General features: G+C 42.0%; 1 protein-coding gene and 1 pseudogene across 1 annotated transcript; both read left to right on the top strand.

Moving 5' to 3' along the window:
- Positions 1-213: 213 nt before the first annotated feature.
- Positions 214-1,845, top strand: LOC125510596 (aspartyl protease AED1-like). Its single transcript, XM_048675819.1, has 3 exons — positions 214-382; positions 548-1,353; positions 1,546-1,845. Exons 1-3 carry the CDS (start codon positions 214-216, stop codon positions 1,843-1,845), a joined length of 1,275 nt encoding a protein of 424 aa, XP_048531776.1.
- Positions 1,846-8,814: 6,969 nt separating this feature from the next.
- LOC147971040 (uncharacterized) lies at positions 8,815-10,305 on the top strand (annotated as a pseudogene).
- The last annotated feature ends 14,313 nt before the right edge of the window (positions 10,306-24,618 follow it).

Below are 24,618 nucleotides of genomic sequence, written 5' to 3'. Positions count from 1 at the left end.
TGCATCGTGGTGTTCTTGTAGCCATCGCAGCAACATACATTCCGATGGAACAAATGACATTTTAAATTCCATCCACCATTAGTCGTCCGGTGCTCAGCTTCTCCCAAGTCCATTCTTGCAAGCTACGCCCAATTTTCTTCCGAAGCCCCGCCTATTTATGGATTCGGGTTCTGTTGGCCTCCTCGTCAGCAACACCTTGGTTCAGATACGCAAATGGCGTCGACCCAGCGCCAGGGATCCCTCGGGCCCTGTTTGGTCGTGTTTGCCCTTCTCTCCGGCTGCACTCTGGCAGCAACTTCCCCGCGCTACCTCTCCGTCGGCATCGACGAGCTCATCAGTTCCAAGGCTCGAGTCAGCTGCTATGATCCCGACACACATACAGGTAGGAGTATAGAACATATTACCCTAACACTTTAATACATTCATTTTTTGGACGAGTAATTCCGAACGAAGGGAGTAGATCCCGCGCTACCGATGCTATCCCTTTGAGCCACAGTTATTTCCGGATACTGAATTATTGATGACACTGCTTGCAAACGATCCACAGTTGCGCCGTCTGGAAACAAGCTCGCCATCCATCCCGCTTGCAGCAGCGGGTCCGACTTCCAGCAGGCAGGGCTCCAGAACGACATCCTCCTCCACGACAGTGCCCGTCTGACCACCCTGCTCCAGCGGTCAGCCTTGGCTTCTTCAAACGACATGGTCATGGCTCCAGCTCCCGACATAGGCCGTATTCCGTGGCCGTCTGTCGCGGCACCAGCAGAGGCGCCATCCGTGACCATCCCGGACCGAACGGGGACTTCCCTCGACACGCTGGAGTTCGTCGTGGTTGTCGGTTTCGGGACGCCGGCGCGGTCGTCCGCCATAATGTTCGACACCGGCAGCGACATATCGTGGATCCAGTGCCAGCCCTGCTCCGGCCACTGCTACCCGCAGCACGACCCCATCTTCGACCCCACCAAGTCGACCACCTACAAGGCCGTGCCCTGCGGAACGCCGGAGTGCATGGCCGCCGGCGGCCAGTGCAACGCCACCACCTGCCTGTTTTCCGTCCTCTACGGCGATGGCTCGTCCACGTCCGGCGTCCTCTCCCAAGAGACGCTGTCCTTCTCCTCCTCTCGCACGTTCCCCAGCTTCGCTTTCGGATGCAGCGAGCAAAACGACGGCGGGTTCGGCGAGGTGGACGGGCTCCTCGGCCTTGGCCGTGGCCAGCTCTCCCTACCCTCACAGGCCGCTCCGTCGTTTGGCGGCACCTTCTCATACTGCCTCCCGTCGTTCAACACCACGCCTGGGTACCTCAGCATCGGCTCCACGCCGGTCTCCGGTAACAAGCAGGTCCAGTACACGGCGATGGTAAAGAAGCCAGAGTACCCGTCCTTCTATTTCGTCGAGCTCGTGTCCATCAACATCGGCGGCTACGTCTTGCCGGTGCCGCCGTCCCTGTTCACGAACGGGGGCACCCTCCTCGACTCCGGCACGATCCTTACGTACCTCCCCGCGGCGGCCTATACCTCGCTCCGCGACCGGTTCAAGTTCACCATGAAGGGGAACAAGCCGGCGCCGGCATACGACATCCTCGACACGTGCTATGACTTCACCGGCCAGAGCGCCATCTTCATACCGGCGGTGTCCTTCATATTCAGCGACGGCGCCGTGTTCGACCTTAACTTCTACGGGATCATGATCTTCCCAGACCCAAGCAAGCCGGCCATCGGGTGCCTCGCGTTCGTCTCGAGGCCGACGGCCATGTCATTCAGCATTGTCGGCAACACACAGCAGCGGTCGACGGAGGTGATCTACGATGTTACAGCGCAGAAGATCGGTTTTGTCCCGTTCAGTTGCTGATAGTTATGTTGAAGTTCTGGTTGGTAAATAAGTGAAGAGTACATTTCAAAAATAAATAAATAAGTGAAGAGTGTTTTTTTAAGGTTGCTCACCACATTTGCCATGCAATAATAAGTGAAGAGTATAGATCGTTCAGGCCGTGCGTACTCGCCGACACGGATGTGTTTACGCAAGAACTAGCTACTGCGATTAGTCCTGGCCATGGGCAGCCCGACCCGACCTTGTCCATGGGCCGGGTTCGGGCCTAGGTTTTGAGCCCAAAGCCCGGGCCAGGCCGGGCCCGGGCCCGTCGATTTCGTCATTTAAGGAAGAGGCCTGGCCCGTGGCCCGAGGCCCGACGGGTTTTTAGTGTGATGAGCCGGGCTCGGGCCTGATTTTTAGGCTCGACGCTTGGGCCGGGCCAGGCTCGAGCCTGGGTTTTTTGCTTCGGGCTTTGGTTGGCCTGGCCTGAAGCCCGGCCCGGCCCGAGGAATGGCTAGGTATAACTGCGATGGCTCTAAGTTGGTGAGGCATGGTTGATGTTGAAGATATGTATGTGTTCCTTTTGATTTGCAAACTTTATGCAAAATGTGAGGTTTTTCTTTGTATAAAATCTGTAGAGATACTAAGTTCCCTTGCATTGAAGCGCTCATGTGCTCGAGGGTTGTGGTCCCTTGAATTGATGTGCTCCTGTGCTTCGATGGTTGTGGGGTCACTAAGACCCCATGCGTAAGTGTGTGTTGTTTAGTTTTATTTTTTTTCTCTTTTTTCCTTTTATTCTTTTCATATTTTATTTCATGAGCACTTATTAAAATTTGTGTACTTTCAAAAACATAAAGATATTTTTTTAAATCAAATTCGTTAATATTGATTAAAGTGGATATTTGTAAAGTTCACGTTCATTTAAAGTTTGTGAATATTTTTTAAACCATGAATATATTTTAAATTCATGAATGTTTCTAAAGTTCATGGTTTTTGAAAGTCATAATATTTTTAAATTTCCTTAAACATCATTTAATTTAACTAACATTTTTAGATAAAAAATAGCTGATTTTTTTTTTGAGCAAGCAGTGGGGTGAGCGAACAAAATAAACGAGTGAGAGGAGCAGGGAGCTAGCTGAGCGAGCAAGAGCTTCGTGTGCCGACTCATATGAATGTCACAGTAACAATTTCATGGTTTTAGTGTGAAATTAGAGCTTCCAAGAGGCTCAAACAATCACCACCGGGCTGACACTAGGGCCAAAATATGAAAAGACTTCACAACCACGCATCAAATAACTCCGCACTTCTCTTGCAAAAGAATGCTCCAACAGCAACCCCACACGATATACGAACAAGAAAACACCACCAATAAAAAATTAAAACACATAGCAAACACAAATAAAATCAAAACAAAACAACTTATCAGAATAATCTATAGATATAAAATAGTTAATTTCACGAGTGAAGAACGGCGTGGTGAAGCGCGTGTTAGCCTCTAGTATGTGTGAAACTTCATACTCACGCCATAATCTAGATTGTCATGTTTGTTTTAAATTTTACATAATTATTCTGTGTGCAAAAAATATGACACCACCCTTAATAATGCTCTCTGTACATGCTGAAATCATTACTTTAAACAAAAAAAATCAGAACAGCAAGGAAACTAAACGGGTCATTGCACTCACCAACTTGATCGAGCCTGGCTCTTTCCCTCTTTCATGCCACATCTGAAATTAGTCGATTGGCAGGAGAAGCTAACAAACCAAATAGTTTGGGGACCTCCTATATGACCCGAATTGCGTCCAATAGGCGCCCGACACACATGGCCCGTGTCAACTAGGCAGGACCATTAGTCCAGTAGCGGCTAAGCTACTAGAGCGCTTTCTTTAAAAAAAAACTACTAGAGGGCTTTTTTCGGGGAGGGGGGGCGGGGGCGATCGTTTTGTCTAAAATGCAAATTTGTCAAACTGCGATGCAAAAAAATGAACGCGAACATTTCCCGTAAATGTGTACATATTTCAAAAACTCTGAACATTTTTATGGAAAAATAACCTTTTTTAAAACACGAGCAGTTTTTGAATTTCTAAAAGAAAATCGGAAAAGGCAAAAAAATTGAAAACTGAACAAAAAAATTAGAATCTGAACAATTTTTAAATATAAATAACAATTTATGAAAAAAAATGGAAATTCTGCACATTTTTAAAATTTTCCGAACAGTTTTCATCAAGTATGAAGGTTTTTTAATTTTTTATTAAAAAACAAACACAATTTGATTTTTATGGAAATTCCCAAAAAATTGTAATTTGGACAAAATCTGAATTTTTGAACTTTTTTTAAAATGAATGTTTTCTGAAAAAGTGAACATTTTTTGAATTTGAGAATAACATTTTAAACATGACCATTTATTCAAATTCCAAATATTTATTTCAAAATCCCCGAACATTTTTAAAATTTTTGACAAAAAAATTACAACAGTAAATTTTTTAGAAATTCCAATCATATTTTGAAAACGCAAACAATGTTGAATATCCTGGACATTTTTTGAAAAAAGTAAACAGAAAACACATAACAGAAAGCAATAAAGAATAGAAAACCATTTTAGGAAGCTTCCGTAAAACCGTTGAGACCGGCTTGGAACCTCTACAAGGCCCTCAAAACCAGTAAAAACTGGCTTCGAACCTCCCAAAACCAGAACCAAAACGCCCTCTGCTTAATGCAGAAATGGGCCAGGGTCGCACGCCCACGCATCCTGGGCAAAGCGTCGACAGTTGGACGCATTGTGCGTCATATAGAAAATTCCAACCGTTCGCTCGCTCCAGGATTTCTGGTGAGAAGCTACTTGTTGGTTGCTGGCAAATTCGTGGACCCATTTAGTGCTCCCTTCGCTCGTTCACCTTTTCTCACGCTCGTGCGTAGGTCGTTCGCACCAGTTTCTTTTTGCTCCAGTTTTTTTGCTCCCATTGTCTTAGAGTTTATGGACTTAAAAACTGAGAAACCAAAACAGTTTTATGGATTTTAAAATGGTTCGTGAATTTGAAAATTTTCATGGATTTGAAAACAATTCATGGATCTGAAAAAAAGTTCACAGATATATAAAATGGTTAATTTGGAGAAAGTTCATGAGTTTGAAAAAAGTTCACGGATTTAAAAAAACCGTGAAATCCAAATAAGCTCACCAATTTTAAGAAGTGCATGAATTTTAAAAAGTTCATGAAATTTTAAAATAAGTTCACAAAATTCACAAAATTTTAAAAAGAACATGACATTTTAAAATTTCCATGAAAGTTGAAAACAGTTCATAGCTTTTGCAAAAAAAAAAATCATGAATTTGAAACAAGTTCACTGATTTGGAAAAAAAGGTCACAGGTCCATAAAAACATTCATGCATTTCAAAGATTCACGGATTTGATAAAAAAGTTCATGAATTTAATAAAATGTTCTTGTATTTAAAAAAAGTTCACTGATTTTAGAAAATGTTCACAAATTTAAGAAAAGTTCTTGATTTTTAAAGAAAGTTCACCGAATAAAAAAAGAAAAATGAAAAATGAAAGCGAAAGAGAAAATAATAAAAGTAGAAAATACAGCCAAAGAACCTGAAAAAATAGAAAACAACACGTTGTCTTTTCTTCTAACATCACATTTGACGCACAAGTCCTCTAGTTTGCAGTCGAGCTGAGACTGGCGTTATGCCGATTTCTTCCTCCCATGCTTCTTCCCATCAAATCTCTTCCCAGATTTGATTCCACCGGATCCTCTCCGCCGCCTCCTCTCCAGATCTCCATCCATCCTCTGCTTCTCCCTGCTTCTTCCTCCTTTCCCCCCTCCATCCTGTTAACGTTCAAAGACGGGATCCAGCGGGCGCATCGATCCGGAAGGGAGATCTTTTGCAGAGTTTATCGATCGGACCGGTGGTCGGGCGACATCTATAGTGGAGCAGTTGCCTTGCAGCGGCCGGACCTGTGAGGCGATCTGCAGCGGAGTGGTTGACTCCGCCCTGGGTTTCCGCTGCCACCTCTCCCAAATCCTTTTCTGTTCCTCCCTGTTCCTTTCTCCTTCCTCGCTTTGCAAACCCTCTTCGCTCAATTCCTCTCGGTCGCCCCTCTCCGGAACCCCTTTTCTTTCTCGGCTCCTTCCAGCTCCCTTCTCCTTCCCCACCCTCCAATCCGTCTTTGCCAATTTCTGTGACCCTGAGGTTTAGTGGTAGGAGGAGTTTTTCGGCTGAGTAAGACGTCAGGTAATCTGTGTGCCTCGGGATCCATGAAATTCATCGCCTGGAATTGTCGAGGTATTGGCAGGAGTCTTGGCAATGAACGAATGACTTATCTTGCCAAGCTTATCCACTCTACCAAAGCGCATGTTATCTTCGTTTCTGAAATAAAATCTTCTAAGGTTCGCTCTGCTGATCTTGTTAATAGGTTTGATGTTACTAGTAGTGTTGTTATTCCTTCTAGAGGTTCTTCGGGAGGGCTTTGGCTTATGTGGAATGATGATCTCAAAATTTCTGTTCATAGTGCCTCCTTTCATTATATCCTAGCGAATGTAGTTCATGTAGCGTCGGGTATTCACTTCTGTTTGATATGTATATATGGTGATCCCTATCATAGGCAGACTAGTACTATTTGGAATCATGTTTCCAATTTTGTGTATGATAATCTGGGTAAGCCTATGATCTGTATGGGCGACCTCAATGACATACTGTATGATGCTGATATATCTAATGGTTGTGTGAATTACTATCGTATGTCTGGTTTTCGTTCTTTAATTAAAAACTGTGGTTTCTTTGATATCGGTTATAGTGGTCCTGCCTACACTTGGCGTAATAGACAACATACTGCTAATCCTATTTACAGACGTCTAGATCGCTGTCTTGTTAATGCTGATTGGTGTGCTCACTATCCTAATACTAAGGTGCTTAATTTGCCCATTATTCTTAGTGATCATGCTCCAATCCTCATTTCCATGGATGGTAACTTCTCTAAGCCTAAACAAACTTTCAAATTTGAAAATTGGTGGTTGCTTGAGAAAGATTTTAGTGACTTTGCTAAATCGGCATGGAACACTGCTAGGTCTGCTTCTTTCTCGGCAAAATCTTCTTCTCTTGCAGGATCTCTGAAAAAATGGTGTAAGAAGAAAAGGCCATTCCAGTAGGAGTTACAGGAGTTGGAGTCCAGTATCAATCAGATTCAAATGCTGCCTCTGCACCAGCAAGATCACTCTCTTGAAAACTCTCTAATTCTCAGGTATGAACATACGCTTTCTAAACTTAATCAGTACTACAAACAAAGGAGTAAGAAGGGTTGGATCAAAGATGGTGACAGGAATACTAGGTTCTTTCATCAAGCTGTGCTCAAGAGAAGGAAAAGAAATACTATATGCTCTATTAAGGATGAGAATGATGTTACCCATTTTAAACCTAGTCTCATTGCTAATGCTTTTGTTAATTATTTTAGATTCATCTTTTCTTCTACTAATATCAATGTTGGAAGACCTTTTCTTGGTACTCATTTGCCAGAAAATTCTGAGGATCTAACTTATTCCATTCCAGACAAGAATGAAATTTTGCAGATTCTAAAGGATATGAAGCTGAATGCTTCACCTGGACCTGATGGCTTCAATGTGGAGTTCTATCTTGCTACATGGGAATGGATAGGAGATGAAGTCACTCAATTGGTGGTTAACTTCTATAGAACAGGTATACTACCACCTCACATAAGTGATACCAATATAGCTCTCATTCCCAAAAAGCTTGTTCCTCAGGTTCCTATGGACTATAGACCCATTAGTCTTTGTAATGTGGTTTACAAAATCATTGCTAAATCTCTAGCCAATAGACTTAAGCCTCACCTTCCTGATTATATTGATCCTGCTCAGCACGCATTTATTGAGGGTAGGCGAATTAGTGATAATATTATTATTGCTCAAGAGATTGCCCATACTTTTGTTCTTAAATCTTGGAAATATCATGCTTTCATGCTCAAAATTGATCTTGCTAAGGCTTTTGATCGGTTAGAATGGAGCTTTATAGTGTCTGCGCTTGCTCGTAAAGGGTTGCATGATCATTTTATTAATTTGATCTATGCCTGCATTTCTTCTCTGACGTTCTCTGTCATCATTAATGGTCAACCTTCACCTAAATTTAAGAGTTATAGAGGGATTCGTCAAGGCTGTCCTATGTCACCATATTTATTTGTTCTCGCTATTAATGAATTGTCTCTTGCTCTTAATGATGCTCTTGCTGCTCACCAACCGCAGGGGATATTACTTGGACCAAATTGCCCTCCTATTCACTCTCTTTTGTTTGCAGATGATCTACTTGTTTGTGGAAAGGCCACTGTTGAGGAAGCTACTTCCATGGCTCAAATCATTCATCACTTTTGTTCTATTTCAGGTCAAACTCCAAATTGGGCCAAATCTACTATAATTTTCAGTGCCCATGTTGATCAGGCTTCTATTCAAGATATAAAACAAAATTTTCCTGTTTCTAACATGGATAGTACTTTCACTCATTTAGGGCATCCACTTATTCTCCCTGCAAAAAATAGAGCTGCTGCTTATAATTTTGTTTTGGATAGGTTTATGAATAAGTTGCCTGCTTACAAAGCTAATATGCTCTCTCATGCTGCTAGGCTTGAGCTGATTAGGTCTGTTTTCTCTGCAATTCCTGTGTACTACATGGCTAATATTTTATTCACCAAGAAATTTATTACCAAGCTCACTGCTATTATCAGGAATTTTTGATGGACAGGAATTAGAGAAAATAATTATAATAGAAGCCTTTGTCTTCGGGCCTGGAAAGACATTTGCAACTCTAAACAAGAAGGTGGCCTTGGTATAAGGAATTTACAAGCTATCAATGAAGGTCTGATTCTTGCAGCTGCCTGGAGACTTGCTAAAGACCCCCTTTCCCATTTACATCTAGTCCTTAAATCCAAATATTTCCATGATGCCTCCATTTGGACAGCCACTCAAAATACTCCTAAATCAGCATTCTGGTCTTCCATTTTAAAAATGCTTCCTAAGCTCAGAGCTCATTCTTTCTACCAGATCACGTAAGGAAATATCTCTCTCTGAAGCACTCCTTGGTGTTCTCATTGGACATCAATTCATGATCATCTCATTATTCAGCCTTCTGGATATAGATACCCTTCTCTTGTTAAAGATCTTTGGCTTCCGGGTCAGAAAGTCTGGAACAACAATCTCATTCACTCTCTTTTTCAGCAACCTTTAGCTTCTACTATTGTCCAGACTGAGATTATACATGAAGATTGCCCTGATATGCTATGCTGGGGTCTTACTCCCAATGGAATTTGTTCTTCTAAATCTGCTTATAAATTGTGTTTGCAAGATATTCATGCCAATCCGAGGAATGCCCCTTCTCATGTTTCTTTGCAGGTTAAAAATCTTCTCAACATGATTTGGAAGCAAAAGCTTATGATTCCCAGGGTCCAAACATTTTCTTGGAGGCTTCTTCGGAAAGCTCTTCCTACAGGTTTGAGGACTGGTCGTTTTTCTATACATATTTCCGAACTATGTTGCAGATGTGGCCAACAGGAGAATGAGATTCACCTCTTTTTTCTTTGTGATTTTGCTAGAGCAGCTTGGTTCGGCCATCCTTGGTATATTAGATCAGATGTTTTAATTCAGAGCTATTCCAATATGCACAACATTATTTTTGCTTTACTTAATATGAACCATCCACACGCTTCTATTTCTAACATTCTCAACTTTATGTGGTGCCTTTGGAAAGCAAGAAATGATTTCCTTTTTGATAGGAAAAAGGCTCTCCCTCACCATGTTAATATCGTTGCAAATGCTTTATCTTCTGAATCTAATGATCTTCTTAGCAACTCTCTACACTTACAGCCGCAGACTCCCGTCCGGTCTTTGATTTCCACTAACCAAATTCCTTTGCAGGGTCAAACACTTAAATCTGATCTTCTTATTATAGGCCCCAAAATTTATTCTGATGCTGCTTTTAAATGTAAAAAAGTTCCAGGATTAACTCAGGGATCGGCAGCTACTGGAGTTGGAGTCTATCTTTCTTTGCAACAGGATCAAATTGAAGTAAATGTGCAGATTCAGGCGTCCACATCCATTGCAAGCACACCTTTGCAAGCTGAAGCTCTTGCCCTTCTTTTTGCTGCACAGGTGGCCAGCCGTCTGCACATTACCAGACCTACTTTTCTCACAGATTGTCTTTCCTTGGCTTCGGTTGCGGCAAATAAAAGGATTTCTAAGGCTTCCACTCCTTGGTCTATCAGGAAAACTTTGGCTGATTTCTTCCACTATTCTTCAGATCTTCAATCGCGGGTGTTTCACATTTCTAGACAGATAAATGGTATTGCTCATAATGTAGCTCATCAGGTTCTTAGATCAGTTTTTGAACCTGACATATGTTGCTTCGCTTCAGCTCATAGGAGTATGATTTGCCCTGTAGTTTCTCTTCTATCTAATTTTCAGTTTTAGGGCTTTGCGATCCATGCTGTTCGTTGCTACTGAGCTGAATGATAAGTTTGGCATTTTGTGGGCCTTGTGTGTTGCAATAAACTTCAGGATGAAGGGAAAACATAGACCATCCAGAGGCCAGCTCTAGGGAACACAATTGCGTCTGATCTTCACATTGCAGGGCAGAAAAGATTCTCTAACGCCTCCTGGAAGTGCTAAAAAAATCCTGGACGCTCGGATTACAATTTCTAGACAAGCTTCTACTTTCCAATCAAATTTCCCTCTATTGGCTGGAACTGCAGCTGTGTTTTTGCTTCTATATTGGTCAAGGCTCCTTATTTGCAGAAAGATCAGAGGTACTCACCTTGAGTGTAGAACCTGTCTTCTCGTGTGTCAAACTAGCTCATGGACAAGCAGGATGTCCCTTCTTAGCTTCTCTCTGTAATTCAGCTTGTCCTATCTCTGTAATTCATGTTGTACTATGTACCCGAGCTGAGTTTGAATGAAAGTTTGGCGCTCTGGGCGCCTTTTCTTGTTCAAAAAAAACATTTGACGCACAAGAAGAGGAGAAAGAAGTAGTAGTAGGCACAGCTGGCGAGCTGTCCCAGCTGGTTACTATGGTTGAATTTTTTGTAGGTTAAGGAAAAGTAAATGGGGCGAGCCCAGGAGGGGGTGCTCGGCTTGTGGAGAAGCTTGTAACCGGTGCTAAGGAAGTTCATGATTGTAGAGAGCTAACGAACATACCCTCAACACACACATTTTTCCTGCAACTCAAATGGGCCTTTGACATTTTAGAAATTTAACTAGATGGAGACACAAAATTTAGGGTGTCAAAATCCATGAAATCTAACAGTAAACATTCATGTATACAGAAAATGAAGAGACTTCGACGAAATGACCAGATTTGTGCCCAACACAAAAATCTCCAGCAGAGGCCATACAGCTGCGGGTCCCAATCTCACATGCATGGACGCTGAGTACGTGTGTCCCTTTCTTGAGGCCGATACAGATTTAGAGCATCTCTAGCACTCCTTATATCACCCTGACCCGCAAAATAACCGCCAGTTTACGATTTTAGGCGAAAAAAGTGACCCGAACGGAAACCTTAAACACGCTCAACCCTTAAAAACTTTTGAGGGGCGTGATAAATTCCCCTCTCTGACCCACGAAAACCCAGGTCCCCCCTTCCGCCCCGTTGATGCCCTGGATCCTGCGAAAGCGGTTTGCGAGAGGGACACTTCAGCGTGCGCGCTCCCCACATCCCCTCCCGTAGCCGCCCGCCACCACGCCCCCGGCTTGACGCCTGCGATTCCGGCCATTTTCGCCAGCGGAATTGCGCCGTTGGGCCGCACTACGTCCGGGCCCACTCGTCGGCGCCCCGGATCCATCGAGCTGAGCTGAGCCGCCCCGGATCGACCACCGCTAAGTCGTTGCCCGCCCCGGATTCATTGAGTCGCCCTCGGTGAGCCCCTTTTCTGCCCCTTGTAGCTCGACCGCAGGTGAAATTTCATTGATGCGAGCTTGGATGCAGTTTTTTGTAGATGGATTTGAGCCCTTGCGAGCAATTTTTACTCGAGGATTCATCCTTGTCCGATGACACGAACGTGGAATCGATGCTGGAGCGCTATCGGCAGCAGATGGTGGTGGCGGTCCTAACTATGAAGGAGGTCGAGGATCGAAACCGCAAGAGACGTCAAGGATCGACCGTCGGCCGTCTTTGCATCCCTCGCAATCGCCATCTCGGGAACATGATGTTGATGCAAGACTACTTCGCGGACAATCCTACCTATCCGCCGCACCTCTTCCGAAGAAGGTATCGAATGCGTCGATCCCTCTTCGTAAAAATTGTGCAAGCTTGCGAGGCCAATTCTCGGTTTTTTACTCAAAGGAGAAACGCCGCGGGCTTGTTGGGTTTTAACGCATATCAAAAAATCCCCGCAGCTATGCGGATGATTGCGTATGGCATTCCGGCTAACTATGTCAACGAGTATCTTCGCATTGGTGAGGATACTACAATTGAGTCAGTGCATAGGTTCACCAAAGTGATCATCCACGTCTTGATCATATCTATCTTCGTGCACCCAACAAGGAAGATAAAAAAAAGTTGATGGCAGCAAATGAGAAGCGAGGTTGCCTAACATGCTAGGAAGCATTGATTGCATGCATTGGACTTAGAAAAACTATCCGAAGGCATGGCACGGGCAGTATTGTGGCAAGTCTCGTGATGCAACAATTGTGCTAGAGGCCATAGCATCCGAGGATTTATGGATTTGGCATTATTTTTTTGTACGCTGGGTACTGTCAATGATATCAACGTGTTGCAACAGTTTCATTTGTTTACTAGACTTGCTAGTGGTGATGCTCTTTTTTGCAACTTCACGGTGAATGGGCATGAGAACATAAAGGGTACTATCTTGCATATGGTATTTACCTTCTTGGTGTACATTTGTCAAGAGCATCAAAAGGTCCAAAACTAGGAAGCAAGTTGAATTTGCAAAGGTACAAGAGGCTGCCCGAAAACATATTGAAAGGGCCTTTAGGGTTTTGCAATCTAGATTTGTCATTGTTCATGGTCCTGCTCATTTTTGGGATAAGCAAACCCTAAACAACATCATGACATGTTGTGTGATTCTTCACAACATGATTATCGAAAATGAGAGGGCCATGAACTTGAAGTTCTTCCACGACAACCTGTCAAATTCAAAAGAAAAAAATCACGCATTTTGCGGGCTCGCACGGGCTGCGGTCGAATAGACCCCACATAGCGGAATAGAATATTCGAATATAAACGCGCAAGCCCGCGTGAGTCCATAAAACGTATTTTTCACAAACTGTAAATGCGCAATACAGATCTGCAATATAAAGGATCTGTTAGACATGCTCTTAGTATATGGGACAAAGCAGGCTTCAAATCAAAGAAACTGTCGCCCTCTCACCTAGGGTTTGCAGCAACAGTGACCTAAATTCTGTTGGTGTTATTTGAAAAGTGCCAAGGTCAAGATTTTCTATCGAATGTGTCCTCTTATCTAGTGGATTACCGGGTTGGTGCATGTGATGTGCTCCACCCCCCTAAATACAGTTCCCTCCTGCGCAGGGCAGCAACCAACTTATGTCTACGTTCTCTTCATTAAAGTAGTCTCATTCTTGGGATTGGGATTCTATTCTGAAAAAATATATATACTTTAAACTAATATAAAATGAAAAAAACATGTACACAAAGGATATGTACCCAAAAAATCTTCTGATCTATTAATAAGATAGAACTTGAGTATACAGATCCACACAGTTTATAGTGACGACTACAAGCACTGAAATGAATCAAAAATGTGTCACCGGTTAGAGTATAGAGTATATATGCATATCTTTTGTATTTGGTAGACTATGATTTTTAATCATCTTCTACCTTAACTTCAGAAGAGCCTTTTTGTCCTCCAAATCATGTACTCTATATAAACAGTCGGAGAGGCTAAATACAACACGCACCGCATTACGCCAGTTCTCTCCCCTCTATTCCTCTTAAATGGTATTAGCCTAACCTCGATCCAAAATCCTAGCTGCCGCCGCAACTACCGTACCGCCCCGCCCCTGGGGCGGTCGATCTCCATGATCGCCACCGGGGGCCGCGCAACCCGTATTTAGGGTTTGTCTGCCGGTTGTGTTGATCGCTTGTCCTAGAGAGTCTTTTTTCCTGAACAATTGATCCGGATTTTTCTGTCTCTTCGGTCGTTTGATCGCATTCATTTGTTTTTTGTCTAAGATCGGTTTGCATCGCCCGCCACCCGTCAACCCTTGCGCGCCTCTAATCCGACTTCGGCGTCGACTACTCCGGCCTCTTCTCTGACTCGGCAACCTTGCTCTACGTGGCGGCCCAACCTAAGGAGGCTTACGTGTGATCGAGCGTATCATATTACGGGGTTTGGATGCACCGGCGAAGTTTGCACCGACACTTGAGGTGAGAAAGGGCAATGCACGGTACCGAAGAGGCTAGCAAATTGCGGAAAGGTAAGAGCGCGTATAATCCATTGACTCACATTAGTCATAAAGAATTCACATACTTATTGCAAATGTTTATTAGCCCTCAAAGCAAAGTACTACCACACATCTAGGGGGAGATTGGTAGGAGTTAACCATCATGCCCCCTCGACTCTCACGCAAAGGAAGACAATAAATAATATATCATGCTCCAACTTCTTAGCATAACTAGAGACTATATGTGCATGCATCGGGAATCACAAATCTTAACACCAATATTCTTACTAAACCACAATTATTCACTAGTACCTCCCACATATTACTATCCCAATATTACAAAACTATTGCAAGAAATCAAACTTATCATATTTGGTGTTCTACATGAAAGTTTTTATTATATCCCTCTTGAATACCTATCATATCAGGATCAATTTCGCACCATGTGCATGTTGCCATTACTATTTATTAGACTCTCATAAAGATATAAGTGAAGCATGAGAGTGCACTATATCTTTAAAATATAACCATCGCCATGCTCTAAAAGATATAAGTGAAGCACTAGAGCAACCGCCTAGCTCAAAAGATATAAGTGAAACACATAAATATTCAAATCATGAATAAATGGGTGTCCCTCTCAAAAGGTTTGTGCAGAAAACAATGATTGTAGCAAAGTACAAAAGAAAACAAAGCAAAACTACTATAATACAAGACGCTCCAAGCAAAACTCATATCATGTGATGAAAAAAATATAACTCCAAATAATATATTGATGGATTGTGGACAAAAGAGGGGATGCCATCCGGAGCATCCTCAAGCTTAGATGATAGGTTATCCTTGAATATTACCTTGGGGTGCCTTGGGCATCCCCAAGCTTAGGGTCTTGTCGCTCCTTATTCCTTCATCATCGTGATGTCACCCAAAATTTGAAAACTTTAGCACACAAACTCAACAGAAACCTCGTGAGATCCGTTAGTATAACAAGCGAATCATAAACTTAAGGTATTGTTATAAACCCATTCATATTTTTTTATTGCATAATACCTATTGTATTCTAAATTCTCCATGACTTATACCCCCCGATATAATCCATAGAATCATTAAAACAAGCAAACTATGCAACAAAAACAGAATCTGTCAAAATTAGAACAAACTATAATGATCTGAACAAACACAATACTTTTGTAACTCAAATTTTTTTGAAAAATTAGGACAATGTGGGAAATTTGTATATCGATCATGTGTAAAAAAGTCAGAATTTTATCACGTTCCGATGAATATTAGAAATTCTAGAACCGGGCACAAAAGTTCCTGTTTTCAGAGAATCAAGTCAACTGTCAACTAAATCATCTCAAAGGCTTTACTTGGCATAAACACTAATTAAAACATAAAAACACAATCATAACGGTAGAATAATTGTGTGAACACTCAAAAACAAAAAAATAAAAAAATAAAAATAAGATAACTATTGGCTTGCCTCCCAACAAGCGCTATTGTTTTACGCCCCTATCTAGGCGTAATGCAAAGTTTCAAGTATTGTCATCCTTCAAGTCTAACTCCTCAATTACACATCCATGCTTCCTAGGAGGTTTAGTATACATATTTTTAATAATCACACTCCTACGAACGAGGTTAAGAAATTTGTTTTCAATAGTGGGTTCCTTTATCAAATCAACGAAGTTGGGGTGCACACTAATCATCTTAAGATCCTCTCCATTGCTAGGTGGTGCAACTCCTTTTTGGGAACATAGATAAACTTGGGATTCTTACTAGGAGGATTTTTCACAATAGTTTTAATGGAAGAAGAAACGAAACCCAAATTACTAATAACTTCTTCCAACTTATCAATTCTAGAAGGATTTTGTTCTATTCTCTCATTAATTATTGGTTCCTTCTCCTTTAGAATCTTCAATGTAGTTGCTACCTTCGATCCAAATTGAGTTACTTAGTTATGGATCTTTTATCTAGATTTTCGATATGTTCTATGGTAGGCATTTTATTTTCAATAGCTTCCAATCTTTGCATAACATGTTCCAAAGTTAATGTTATTTCATTAATAGTAATAGGTGGTGCTTCCACTAATTTCCCATAGCATTAAAAGCATCCATAGGGTGAGTACTCAAGAAATTCCCTCCGGTAATAGTGTTAAGCATAAATCTATACCAAGTAGTAACACCCACATAAAAATTGCATAGAAGAACGGTAGTGGATTGCTTACGAGTGGATCTATTTTGAGCATCACAAATCATATGGCAAGCATCCATTAAAATTTCTCCTCCCTTTGTTTAAAATGAAGCACCTCATTCTCGGGCGTACAAGCAACAAGTGAAGAACTAGCCATAATGGCAAAACAAGCAAGCAAACGAGCAAACAAAAAAATTGTGTTTTTGTAAAAAAAATAGAAGTGGGGGAGATGAAAAAGAGAGGCAAAGGCAAATAAAAAGGCAAGTAAAATAAGATCAAGTGGATGATAGTTTGTGCGAAGGTACTTGATAGGTTTTGATTATGTCTCCCGGCAACGGTGCCAAAAATTCTTCCTGCTACTTGTGAGCTGTGTTGGGATTTCCTCGAAGAGGAGAGGAGATGTAATACAATAGAGATACATATCTCTCTCAGTTAAGAACTAAGGTTATCAATCCAGTAGGATAATCGCACAAAGCCTCGTGGACAGCACCTGCACACACAAAAGCAAATACTTGCACCCAACACAAACAAGAGGGTTGCCAATCCCCTTGGCAGTTACTTGCAAGGATTAAATCTAATAGTGGTAGATAGATAAATTGCAAAGAACATAGAAAATTGCAGGAAAGTATTTTTGCATTTTGATATATCATAAAAGTAGACCCAAGGGCCATAGTTTTCACTAGAGGCTTCTCTCTCAAACACATAGCATACGGTGGGTGCACAAATTACTGCTGGGCAATTGATAGAAAAGCACATAGTGATGATGATATTCAAGGCAATGATAATGTATATAGGCATCACGTCCGAGACAAGTAGACCGACTCCTGCCTGCATCTACTACTATTACTCCACCCATCGACCGCTATCTAGCATGCATCTAGGATATTAAGTATAAAACAGAGTAACGGCTTAAGGAAGATGACATGATGTATACAAGGTAAACCCAATCAATATGAATAAACCCCATCGTTTTACCCTTAATGGAAACAATAAAAATATGTGTCTTGTCCCTTTCTGTCACTGGGATATAGTGCACCGCAAGATTTAACCCATTACAAAGCACCTCTCCCACTGAACATAAATCAATCTAGTTGGCCAAACCAAGCGGATAGATCGAAGAGAAATACAAAACTATAAGAATCATGCATAATAAATTTCAAAAAAACTCCATTAATTTTCATAAATATTCAGATAATAAACCCACAATTCATCGGATCCCAACAAACACATCGCAAAAGATGATTACATCGAATATAACTCCAAGAACATCGAGGAGAACATTGTATTGAAGATCAAAGAGAGAGAAGAATCCATCTCGCTACTAGCTATGGGCCCGTAGGTCTGTGGTGAACTATTCATGCATCATCGAAGGGCAGCAAGGATGATATAGAAGCCATCCATGATCGATTCCCCCTCCGGCAGAGTAACGAAAAAGACCTCCAAATGGGATCATGAAAGAACAGAAACTTGCGACGGTGAAAAAATGATTTGGGTGGATCTTTGTTGATTTCCCGATTTTAAAGAATTTATAGAGGTGGAATTAGGTCAGACGAAGCCATGGGGGGCCCACAAGGTAACAGGGCGCGACCCCCCCCCCCCAAGGCGCCTGTTGCCTTACCATCTCCTCGCTTGCCTTGTGGTCTCCTCCCGAAGCTTCTAGGCTCTCTCTCTTGTCCAGAAAAAAGTCATCAAAAAATTTCGTAGCATTTGGACTCCGTTTGGCACCGATTTCATGGAAAACCGAAAACAACCAAAAAATAGCAAATGGCACTAGGCACTGGGCACTGGGTTAATATGTTAGTTCCAAACAATGATATAAAATAGCACAAAATTTTATATAAAACATCCAAGATTGATACTATTATAGCATGGAACAATCAACAATTATAGATACGTTGAAGACGTATCAATAAGAAACGATGATGGGCCGAAAAATTGTAACGTGAAACATAGAAGAAAACACACACACACACACACACACACATAGAGAGAGGGGGAGAGAGAGAGATCCAATCTAGGATCTCCCACCCCTCAGGAACCATGGCGGTCAAGGACCAGAGGGGGAATTGATAACCCAAAAGTATAGGGGATCGCAACAGTTTTTGAGGGTAGAGTATTCAACCCAAATTTATAGATTTGACACAAAGGGGAGCCAAAGAATATTTGTAAGTATTAGCAACTGAGTTGTCAATTCAACCACACCTGGAGATTAAATATCTGCAGCAAAGTAATCAGTAGCATAGAGAGTATGATAGTTTGGATAGTAGTGGTAATAGCAGTAGTAACGGTAACAGTGATAGCAATGATTTTGTAGCAGTTGGAACAATAACAGCAACAGTAGTGACTTAGCAAGAACAATATGTAGGAAATTCATAGGCATTGGATCGATGGATTAGTTGGATGAAATTCATCATATAACAGTCATAACCTAGGGTGATACAAAACTAGCTCCAGTTCATAAATATAATGTAGGCATGTATTCCGTAAATAGTCATACGTGCTTATGGAAAGAACTTGTATGCATCTTTTGTCCTACCCTCCCAAGGCAGTGGGGTCCATAAGGAAACTAAGGGATATTAAGTCCTCCTTTTAATAGAGAACCGAAACAAAGCATTAAGACATAGTGAATACATGAACGCCTCAAACTACGGTCATCACTGGAAAGTATCCCGATTATTGTCACCCCGGTGTTTACGGATCATAACACATAATAGGTGAATATGACTTGCAAGATGGGTTCTAGAACATAGATATAATGGTGAAAACATAAACGGTTCAGATCTGAAATCATGGCACCCGGGCCCAAAGTGACAAGAATTAAGCATGGCAAAGTCATAACAACATCAATCCCAAAACATAGTGGATACTAGGGATCAAGCCCTGACAAAACTAACTCGATTACGTGATGAATCTCATCCAACTCCTCACCGACCAGTGAGCCTACGAAGGAATTACTCACTCTCGGTGGGGAGCATCATGGGCGATGAAGGAGGGTTGGTGGTGAAGAAGATCGAAGATCCCCCTCTCCGGAGCCCCAAATGGACTCCAGATCTGGCCTCCCGATGAAGAATAGGAGGCGGCGGAGGCTCCGTATCGTGAAACGTGATGAAACTTCCTCCCTGAATTTTTTCTCCAAATATGGGTATTTAAGGAGTTGGAATTAGGGTTTGCGGGGCCACCAGGTGGGCACAACCCACCTGGGTGCGCTTGGAGGGGCGCGCCCTGGTGGGTTGTGCTCACCCAGGGCCCCCCTCCGGTGGTTCTTGGCTCTAGTATTTTTTATATATTTTGAAATAATTCTCCAAAAAGTTTCTTTCCAATCCGAGAACTTCTATTTCTGCACAAAAACCAACACCATGGTAGTTCTGCTGAAAACAGCATCAGGCCGGGTTAGTTTCATTCAAATCATGCAAATTAGAGTCCAAAACAAGAGGAAAAGCGTTAGGAAAAGTAGATACGATAGAGACATATCAACTCCCCCAAGCTTAAACCTTTGCTTGTCCTCAAGCAATTCAGTTGATAAACTGGAAGTGAAAAAGAAATACTTTTACGAACTCTTTTGCTCTTGTTTACATAAATAAGGTTAAGTAGCACCCAGGTTTTTAGCAAAGATCATGACTAACCACATCAATAACTCTTAAAAATTATATTAACTCATATCAATGGCATAATCAACTAGCAAGCAATATAAGATATCTCAAATGCCAACACTTTGTCAAAACAATCATGATATAATATGACAACAGTGGTATCTCGCTAGCCCTTTCTAAGACCACAAAACATAAATGCAGAGCACCTCCAAAGTTCAAGAGGTGACTAAATATTCTAATTCATGGTAGAAAATATCTAGTCATGATGCATCCAACTTTAACTATACACAATGCATGAGGATGACAATAGTGCTCTCAGATCTGGCGCTTATCTGAGAAGGTGATGAATCAACATAAAATTAAATAGATAGTCCCTTCTCAGAGGGAAGCAGGGATTTGCAGAGGTGCCAGAGCTCAATGTTTTGAAAATGGAGATAAATGAAATTTTGGGAAATGTACCCTTCCTGTTTACTTCACGACCGAAAGTTATCAATATCTTCCATGCTAAACACATTAGTGGCGGTTCCCAAGCGATAAAAGTAAAGGTTTACCCCCCTCCGCCAACAAACACACTCCATGGCTAGCCGAATCCATGGGTACCGTCCATACCAACAACAATCCTGAGTGAGTTTCATTTAATTATTTACAATTTTTGAATTCGAGACTGGGAATCCCTATTACCGCCCCTCTCGTGCAAGGACAAGCGAATACACACTCATCATGAGAATAACCTGCTTAGCATGGAAGATACCGACTACCCCCTGTCGCTCTATGAACAATCCAAGCACACAAAAACAGATGTTTATTTGAAGTTTTAGAGGTGGCACATGCAAATTTACTTAGAACGGCAGGGTAATACTGCATGTAGGTAGATATTGTGGACTCATCTGGAATAACTTTGGTTTTAGGATTTTGATGCACAAGCAGTGTTCCCGCTACATGCGAAGGCTAGCATATAGGTTGAGAAGCGGCCAGCTAGAGAGTGAAAACGGTAATGGACATTGGACACTAGCATGAGTAGGATATGGACACCATGAACAAAAATATCATAGATGCTATGTTGGTTTTGATTCAACTACATGCATGAACATGTGCCAAGTCAAGCCATTTGAAACATTCAGAGGAGGATACCATATCATCATACCACATCGCAATCATTTTAACACAATGTTAACATCCAAGATAAATCAGTATCCACTCATACCTACTTAAGCATGGCATGAGAAACTATAATCTCAAATTGTCATTGCAAACATGTTTGATAATAATATGTTGAATCATGGATACTAGGTTAAACATATTTACAAAAACAGAACAAGTTGAGTTCATACCCGTTTCTCTCTACCACGTCCAGTTCATCAAATATCATCATTATTGCCTTTCACTTGCATAGCCGAATGACAAGAAAATAATAATAGTGCAAGAGTGTCGTGGACTAAGCTGGAATCTACAAACATTTTATTCAAAAGGAGAAGACAAAGCAAATTGGGCTCTTTGTTAGATTGACAATTATGCATATGAGAGCCACTCAACGTTTTCATCGTGGTCTTCTCCTTGGTATGGCTCAATAAAAAGAAAAGAAATTCAAAGAAACACATTGAAATATTTTTGGAGTGTTTTAGTTTTTCTTGAAGAAAGCAAATTAAAAGGAAGAAAATCAAAAACGAGAAAACTATTTACACGGGAGAGCTCCCAACAAGCAAGAAGAAGAATCGAGAAATCTTTTGGGTATTCTTTTAATACTACAGCTAACTAAACTAGAAAGAAAAACTGAAAATAAGCAAGAAATGTTTTTGGGTTTTCTCAAAGTTTTTCAAACACACAAGAAGAAAGCGAGAAAAGTAAATCTAACATGGATAATACAATGAAAAAGTGTGAACACTGACAACTGGAATGAAATGTGTGAACTGAAGGAAATATTCCCTAGAGGCAATAATAAAGTTGTTAATTATATTTCCTTATATCATGATAAATGTTTATTATTCATGCTAGAATTGTATTAACCAAAAACTTAGTACATGTGTGAATACATAGACAAAATTGAGTGTCCCTAGTATGCCTCTACTTGACTAGCTCGTTAATCAAAGATGGTTAAGTTTCTTAACCATAGACATGTGTTGTCATTTGATGAACGGGATCACATCATTAGAGAATGATATGATGGACAAGACCCATCCGTTAGCTTAGCATTATGATTGTTTAGTTTTATTGATATTGCTTTCTTCATGACTTGTACATGTTCCTCTGACTATGAGATTATGCAACTCCCGAATACTGGAGGAACACCTTGTGTGCTATCAAACATCACAATTTAACTGGGTGATTATGAAGATGCTCTACAGGTGTCTCCGATGGTGTTTGTTGAGTTGGCATAGATCGAGATTAGGATTTGTCACTCCGTGTATCGGAGAGGTATCTCTGGGCCCTCTCGGTAATGCACATCACCATGAGCCTTGCAAGCAATGTGACTAATGAGTTAGTTATAGGATGATGCATTACAAAACAAGTAAAGAGACTTGCTGGTGATGAGATTGAACTAGGTATGATGATACTGACGATCGAATCTCGGGCAAGTAACATACCGATGACAAAGGGAATAACGTATATTATTATGCGATTTGACCAATAAAGATCTTCATAGTATATGTAGGAGCCAATATGAGCATCTAGGTTCCGCTATTGGTTATTTACCGGAGATATGTCTCGGTCATGTCTACATAGTTCTCGAACCCGTAGGGTCCGCACGCTTAACGTTCGACGATGATTTGTATTATGAGTTATGTGATTTGATGACCGAAGATTGTTCGGAGTCCCGGATGAGATCACAGACATGACGAGGAGTCTCGAAATGGTCGAGAGGTAAAGATTTATATATTGGAAGTTTGCATTCAGACATCAGAATGGTTCCGAGTGATTCGGACATTTTTCTGGAGTACCGGGAGGTTACCGGACCCACCCCCAGGGGAAATCATGGGCCTTATGGGCCATGGGAGAGAAGAGGAGACAACCCACAAGGGGGAGGTGCCCCCCAAGTGGAGTCCGAATAGGAAGGGGAGGGGGCGCGGACCCCCTTTCCCTCTTCCCCTCCTCTCCTCCCCCTTTTCCCCCTCCGTAGAAAGGAAGGAAGGGGGGTCGAATCCTACTTGGACCGGAAGTCCAAGTAGGACCCCCCCCTTGGTGCGCCCCCTCTAGGGCCAGCCTCCTCCCCCCCTCCTTTGTATACGTGGGAGGGGGGCACCCCAAAGGCACACCAAATCTTCTCTTAGCCGTGTGCGGTGCCCACCTCCACAGTTACACACCTCGGTCATATCGTTGTAGTGCTTAGGTGAAGCCCTGTGTCGGTAACTTCATCATCACCGTCAACACGCTGTCGTGCTGACGAAACTCTCCCTCGTCCTCAAATGGATCAAGAGCTCGAGGGACGTCATCGAGTTGAACGTGTGTTGAACACGGAGGTGCCGTACGTTCGGTGCTAGGATCGGTTGAATCGCGAAGACGTTCGACTACATCAACCACGTTACTAAACGCTTCCGCTTTCATTCTATGAGCATATGTGGACACAGTCTCCCCTCTCGTTGCTATGCATCTCCTAGATAGATCTTGCATGGTCATAGGAAATTTTTTGAAATACTGCGTTCCCCAACAGTGGCATCCGAGCCAGGTCTATGCGTAGATGTTATATGCACGAGTAGAACACAAGAGTTGTGGACGATAATAGTCATACTGCTTACCAGCAACGTCTTACTTTGATTCAGCGGTATTGTTGGATGAAGTAGCCCGGACTGACATTACATGACCGCGTTCATTTGACTGGTCCTACCGACGTGCTTTGCACATAGGTGGCTGGCGAGTGTCTATTTCTCCAACTTTAGTTGAATCGAGTTTGACTACGCCCGGTCCTTGTTGAAGGTTAAAACATCACACTTGACGAAAAATCTTTGTTGTTTTGATGTGTAGGTAAGAGCGGTTCTTGCTAGAAGCCCGTAGTAGCCACGTAAAACATGCAACAACAAAGTAGAGGCCGTCTAACTTGTTTTTGCAGGGCATGTTGTGATGTGATATGGTCAAGACGTGATGAGATATAAATTGATGTATGGGATGATCATGTTTTGTAGAAGTTATCGGCAACTGGCAGGAGCCTTATGGTTGTCGCTTTACTATATGAAATGCAGTCGCCATGTAATTGCTTTACTTTATCACTAAGCGGTAGCTATAGTCGTAGAAGCAATAGTTGGCAAGACGGCAATGATGCTACGATGGAGATCAAGGTGTCAAGCCGGTGACGATGGTGATCATGACGGTGCTTTGGAGATGGAGATCAAAGGCACAAAATGATGATGGCCATATCATATCACTTATTTTGATTGCATGTGATGTTTATCTTTTCTGCATCTTATTTTGCTTAGTACGGTGGTAGCATTATAAGATGATCCCTCACTAAATTTCAAGCTATAAGTGTTCTCCCTGAGTATGCACAGTTGCTACAGTTCGTCGTGCCGAGCACCACGTGATGATTGGTGTGATAAGCTCTACGTTCACATACAACGGGTGCAAGCCAGTTTTGCACATGCAGAATACTCGGGTTAAACTTGATGAGCCTAGCATATGCAGATATGGCCTCGGA

The sequence above is a fragment of the Triticum urartu genome, chromosome 5A (assembly GCF_056163025.1).
Source record: "Triticum urartu cultivar PI428250 chromosome 5A, HENAU_Tu73, whole genome shotgun sequence".
NCBI lineage: Eukaryota > Viridiplantae > Streptophyta > Magnoliopsida > Poales > Poaceae > Triticum > Triticum urartu.
Note: the sequence above shows the minus strand (reverse complement) of the source record. Positions and strands in the feature narration are given on the sequence as shown.

Excerpts from the sequence above, each read along its gene's own strand:
- LOC125510596 (XM_048675819.1), top strand. The coding sequence starts at position 214 with ATGGCGTCGACCCAGCGCCAGGGATCCCTCGGGCCCTGTTTGGTCGTG. Across the intron at positions 383-547 it reads TGATCCCGACACACATACAG|TTGCGCCGTCTGGAAACAAG; the intron begins GTAGGAGTATAG and ends AACGATCCACAG. Across the intron at positions 1,354-1,545 it reads AGGTCCAGTACACGGCGATG|GGGAACAAGCCGGCGCCGGC; the intron begins GTAAAGAAGCCA and ends TTCACCATGAAG.